This window comes from Urocitellus parryii, chromosome 9, assembly GCF_045843805.1.
Source record: "Urocitellus parryii isolate mUroPar1 chromosome 9, mUroPar1.hap1, whole genome shotgun sequence".
NCBI classification, from domain to species: domain Eukaryota; kingdom Metazoa; phylum Chordata; class Mammalia; order Rodentia; family Sciuridae; genus Urocitellus; species Urocitellus parryii.
Window position 1 is genome coordinate 36,385,065 of NC_135539.1, and position 6,303 is coordinate 36,391,367.

Genomic DNA, 6,303 nt, shown 5'->3' on the forward strand with positions numbered 1-6,303 from the left:
GTGGACAAAAGACATTCAGGAGTTAGTTCTGTCTGTAAGCCATTTGTTTGAAAGCAAACTGTGATGAAAATAGAGTTAATGAGAATTATCTTCATTGTTGAATATGTGAATAGTCGCATAGAATATCTTATCGGGGCACATTCACATTGTTCTAAATTAATTTTCATACTTGGGGGCTGGGGTTGTGGCTCAGCAGACCCTGGTTGATCCTCAGCACCACATAAAAATAAGTGAATAAAATAAAGGTATTGTGTCTAACTACGACTAAAAAAAAAAAATCTTCATACTAGGTATCCTTAAAGGATGAATGGTCCAAAATGAATTAAAAGGAGAGGGTAAAAAGGCAATTAATTTAGGGCTGGGAATATAGATAGCTCAGATGGTAGAGTGCTTGCCTTGCATGCACAACATATTCAGTTGTAGTACCCCGAATTGCTGTACATATAAAGTTTCATTTGATGTTTAGTCTTCATTATTTCGTTGTGAACAATGATCCCCAGCACACACACACAAAAAGGGCAATTAATTCACAGGGGGAGAGAGAAACTCGTGGCTATTTCATGGGATATTATTCACTTTAGACAGAGACATTTCATAAAAGCTGGCGTTTGGGCCCAACTGGTTTGGGTTAAGGCACATGTGTGCCTCTGTAACAACTGTTTTTTTCTGAGGTCTGGCTGAGCAGCATTATAGCACCCAGTAGCACATCTGTAGTAGATGATCTGTGTGGTTGTGGTTTTGAGGCTGTGAAGCTGACCAGGAGATTCAGATTGTGTGTGCATGTTTGTGCCGTTGCATGGTGTATAGAGGGTGGCTGTGGGTGGGAGGTGACATGAGTAGGTCAGTAGTTGGGTTCCTTGGATCTCCTAAATAGACAATAAATGGGCCATGGAAACAGAATTTCATACCTCCCCTCAGGCCAATGACTTCAGGCCTCCATGGACCTATGTCTTCTAGGGATTGAGGGTACGATCTCGGCCCCACACCCAGAGTTCCGGATTGTAAGTTTGAATCTGGAAAGAAAAAGAACCCCCCCCCAAAAAAAAAAAACTGATGGTTGCCCACTCCTTCCCTGTGCAGCCTGCAGAGTTTTCTCTGCAGAGCCCACCTGCAAACCCCACCTCTCCGTGTCTCTCCTATCAGCCCATCCCTCTCCCCCGACAAGCACACACAGCACCACCCACCTCCTCACACTCCTCCCTGGAAACCCGAGTGTTCCAGCCCATGGAACGGATGAATTGGTAGCGCAGCTTGTGGAACAAGGGATGCTGGGCGTGGCTCTTCCCGTACAGGAAATGAAAGATGTCTTGTTTAGGAGCCTGGTTGTCCTCCTCCATGTCATTGGCCAGGTAGCTGGGGAAAAAAATCAGGTGGCTCCTCAGGGATACAACCAGGAAGGACCTCCTCCTGAGGTCAGATTCCCCCAAAGGAGGCCAGGCTTACCATTTTTAGACAAGACCGCACCATCCCTATCCAGTGTTACGGATGATCATCCCTTGGTCCAGAGGCCCCTGATAGAAGCCTTCTGAAGGGGGTCTCTCTCACACCCTGAGGCTGAAGATAAACCTGATGCTGGATCACCTGATGCTGGATCACCTAAGGCTCCTTCCTGCCACCCACACCCAGTGCAGTTGACATCAGTTTGCGCATCTCTATCCTCATCCCCCTCCCTTCAGTTTCTTCCATGTGTTCACTTCTGTGTCCCCCACCACGGGGGGGGTGCCCTTCTGCTTTCCTCCCACCATCCCCGATAATGAATCCTGACTGGCTAAGAAGCTAGGAGTATGAGTGAGCACACCATACCCAGGTAGTATCCAGGCTTGTTCCTGACCCTGGATAATTTATCTAGTCATCCCTTTCCTACCATTTGGCTAGCAGAGGGTCTGGTTCATATGGTGTATTAATTCAACAAGACATTATTATCTCTCTCTTCCCAAGGTCCCTCTTCCCGGCCACAGAGAATACACTTCATAATGTTCTATTGAACAGATGAATGAATGAAATCTTTATCTATAGCAAATGCCATAATGACCACCTCATAGACTCAATGCTATAAAATAATTTCTTGCAAGATCAAGATCAAGATAATTGAGCTGAGTGTCTTAACAACGTATGAATATTTTGATAGGACCCTGCCTTCCTAAGGTGTTCCGTCCAATGGCATTAGGGCAAGGAACAGGGGAGATAAGAAAGTGTAAACTGAAATAAAATATTATGGCCTTAATCACTTCCAGGGTGCAGTAGCTTACTGATCAGGGAGCACAGCACAGCCTGATGTCTTCTTTTGTTTTTCAGACAGGATCTCTCTCTATTGTCAGGCTGTTGTCCTGGGCTCCAGTTTCCTCCCACCCATGCTTTCTAAGAAGCTAGGAGTGTGAGTGAGCAACACCATACCCATGGAGGTTTCAGTGTTTTAGTTGATTCTAAGGATAGTTCATTTTCTTTAGGTACAAATGTGTGGAGACAGGAAACACAAGGGGATGAGAGAGAAGAGGGAATTTGGAAGGAACACTGAAAGAAAGTCAGAAGGAATTTAATGGTAAAAGGATTTAATGATGGAAAGATTATAGAGAAGGCTAAATGCCACACGAGGACTCCAGTTTTGTTCTAGAAAGCCATGAGCAACACAGTTGCTGAGGAGGGCTAAGATGGGGTTGCACCCAGGTTTGGAAAGATTTTCAGGGAATACCTAGAACACTATGAGCTGAGGGATATCCACAGGGAGAATTTTACAGTGGACCAGTGCTGTGCAGACAAGACCTAAATTTGGCATCTTTCCTGGAAATCCAGAGGCAGAAGATAAATGTTGGTGTAGATGTAGGAAGAAAGAGAGAGTAGTCAGATCACCGCCCCTCCAGACTAGGGACAGGATGTGCTGTCCTTTCCACCTCTCCTCCCAGGTGAACTTTATGTTTCCCTTGATTTCATTTACTCTTTTTAACCTGCCTTAAGGTGGTTTGAGTGTTTGTTTTTAGTTGGAGAATTGTAAGAAAACTATATTATAATGCTATGGTTTTTTTTTTTTTTATACCCAGAGCAAAAACAACAGAGGTTAAAAGGCTCAGGTCAGATTAGTGCCCCTCTGCTTTCCTCCCACCATCCCTGATAATGAATCCTGACTGACAGGATGAGGCAAAATACTCACAGGGCCAGAAAGAAGTGGATTCGTTGGTACTGCCAGGAGAAGAGGCCAGCCCGGCTAAAATAAGCTATGACCATAGACAGGAGGTACTGATGGAGAGAGAGGAAAAAACATATGTAGAGATCACACCATGGAAGGGAAGGAATGTGGGGACAGAAGAATGGGAGGCTGGGGAACACAGTGCCACTATTCAGAGAATGATGCCTGTTAGGGTGACCAGCTTACCTAGGGAATGGTACGGGGAGACAAAGTCAGTTGATGGCAAGTCAGAGAAGTCAGGAGGAGGGGTGGCCTAGATATGCACTGGATGGCCATCTCTGAGGGGGCCCTTCTGAGGTAGAACATTTAGGTCAGCTGTGTCAGGGGGGGTCTTTGGTAAGCTGGAGAAAAGAGGGGCCCAGAGAGAGCTAAGAGGAGATGATCCAGGAACCTCAGGTTGCAAGCCAAGAGAGGACAGCCATGCAAGACTCTGGCCTCAGGCTCAAAGCACCCAAGCGGAGGCAAGGTCCACCTGTCCTCTCTTCAAGAAGCTTCTAGGCTTTGAAGGGAGATGTTAACAAGTCACAAAGGGGCCAGGACCTGGGAGCATCGTGTTGAAGCTATGTGGAAGCACAGAGGACCAAGGGGTTAGAAAGCCCCCCCGCCATCCAGGCTGTGCTGGAGCAGGAACACTGCCCAGTGGAGAACAACCTCACCTTGTCAGACACCCTCAGCTTCTTGTCCCAGGCCAGGAATCTTTTGACAACAGGATCCTCTGTGAACAGAGCTCATATGTTAGTCTGGAGACCAGAATGGGTTTAGTGGGAGTGAGATAGAGGGGAGGGAATCAGGCCTCCCTTGGAGAATATATATTTAGGGTTGGGGCCCATGTTTAAGGTGGATAAGAAGAGGACAGGAACATTCACCTGCAAAGGACCATGGCTTAGACCTGAGACTCCACAGAGAAGTAACTTAGTGAGGGTTTAGGTAACAGCCAGGTATCAGTATGATTAAGAACTTAAACCGAGGGCCCAGGATTACCTCTGACTGCACCACCTCCTAATTAGAGACTTACGTAGGGCATTTTCTCATTTGATAGTCACATCAGAGTGGGAACTTGGCTTCATTTCCCACCTCTCAGGGATGATGATATTTAAAGCCAGAATGTCAACGAAAGTTCACTTTCAGGGGGACAATTGGAACCAAGCTCTGTGATCCCAAGCAGGGACCTTTTTCAAAGATAGAATAACTTCTGTCATCTAAGGATCTCTGAGGGAAGATGGGTTCTGAGTCCTCCAGGCATGGGGAGTTCAGGGCTAGCAGGGCATCTTTTCCATTGGAATAGTGCAGTGACTATGTGTCATCTTAGTAACTCAGGAGGCTGAGGCAGGAGGATCACAAGTTCAAAGCCAGCCTTAGCAATGCAGCGAGGCCCAAAGCAGAGACTCTCTCTCTCAAAATAAAAAACAAAAAGGGCTGGGGATGTGACTTAGTGGTTACATGCCCCTGAGTTCAATATTTAGTACAAAAAAAAGTACAGTGAGTGGAAGTTTCCTTCTTGTGTTAAGAACTGGACTGGAGGGTGCTAATTGGGGTATCTCCCTACCTAGCAGCCTGGCAAAGACTTCATGGTGCTCTGGTTGCACCAGGTGTACACGCTGTCTCTTTAACGTCATCTCGAGCCCACACAGGGTCTCCACATCCCAGGGGTGCTTAGGCTCAGGATCCAGATCCTCCAGTTCCTCCTCTGAATCAGATGAGCACTCCCTCTTCCTCTTTTGGCCAGAGAACCCACTCTGGAGGCCAGGTTCTACCCTGGGGTTTGAGTCCAAAAAGCCAGGCAGATCCTCCTCCAGCTCTTCCCCAGAATCTGATGACCATTCTGTCTTCCTCTTCTGGCTGGAGGACTGAGGCAGGCAGCTGGGTTCTACTGTTGGGGCTGAGCAAAGAAAGCCAAGTCAAGCTTCTGTTTGGGGAATTCAGCCTTTTATCATGTATGTCCAAACCACCTCCCGTCAAAAACCCTAACCTCTTCAACTGTTGCTTTCTCCTTTGCTGATGACCATCTGCCCCTGATTCTCCTTGCCATCATCCCATCTCCCGGTTCCTCAAAAACTCTTGCTCATTATGGACACTTTCTCCCATGAAGGGGAGTGATCCTTCCTGTGTTCCCTTCACCAGCTTCCTCTGCTTGAATCTCATCTCCTAACCCAGGTTGGATTTTCCTCCCCTCTGAGAGTTCCTTTTCAGAGCTCAGTCTGGCAGGAAAGGAAGAATATCAAGGAAATTTGGGGAGAGAAGAAATGATAAGACCTCCCAAGAGGGAGCTAAATAGGTACAAAAGATCACAGGTACACTGAAGAGTGGGCTGGATATGAAAAGACTAGGTTAGGCAAAGTTCTTCTGCTGAATGTTTATTGGCCTTCACTGTGTTCAGTAATCTGTGCTGGGAACACATCCTGTACCCTTAGGCATCCTTGACACCTGGAGATCTGTTGAGGATCTAAAATCATAGAATACTCTATACCTGCTCACCCTCTCTTCAAATAGTGTCTACAGTGTCATGGTGTCTGTGGATCACCTGTAGTCTGCTTCTCAATTCTAATTATTCTCTATAGTCTACCTAGCTAATTTTGGTATACCAGTATTGCTCTTGACCTAGAAATTCACTACCACTTATTTTCCCTAAAGAACACATCACATGTATAAAGAGACTAATGGAAAAATCTCCCATGAAAGACAATATTTTTTCTGAAAAGCCAAGGGGAGTGCATGGGATGTGACACAGCACCCAATGGGACTGGGGAACTCTTTCTGAACCTCCTACTCGGTCTTCTGCTTTCCTGCTGGATAGTCGAATCATGCTTTATGCTTCTGACCAAAACAGTGAGTTAAGTATATACAAAATGTACTATTTTAACCACTTTAAAGTGTAGAGTTCAGTGGCATTAAGTATAGCCATGTGTTGCTCAATGATTGGGGTATGTTCTGAGAAATGTGCTGTTAGTTGATTTCATAGTTGTGCAAACATGATAGAATACTCAACTGAGATGGCTGTGACATCACTGTGGGATATCATGTGATGGAACCAATTTGTATAACTCCCCACTTCTGCTCCCACAGCTCCTGCTAACCACCATTCAACTTTTTGTCTCTATAAATTTGACAACTCTCTGTACCGC

At 46.1% G+C, this 6,303-nt stretch overlaps 1 protein-coding gene across 1 annotated transcript; it reads right to left on the minus strand.

The window, feature by feature from the left end:
• Positions 1-953: 953 nt before the first annotated feature.
• Positions 954-5,984, minus strand: LOC113195607 (speedy protein E4A-like). The gene is made up of 6 exons (XM_077802907.1): positions 5,949-5,984; positions 4,728-4,896; positions 3,838-3,896; positions 3,146-3,231; positions 1,185-1,353; positions 954-1,013 (listed from the first exon to the last, which is right to left on the minus strand). The coding sequence occupies exons 1-6, from the start codon at positions 5,982-5,984 to the stop codon at positions 954-956; spliced, it is 579 nt and encodes a 192-aa protein (XP_077659033.1).
• Between the last annotated feature and the right edge of the window lie 319 nt (positions 5,985-6,303).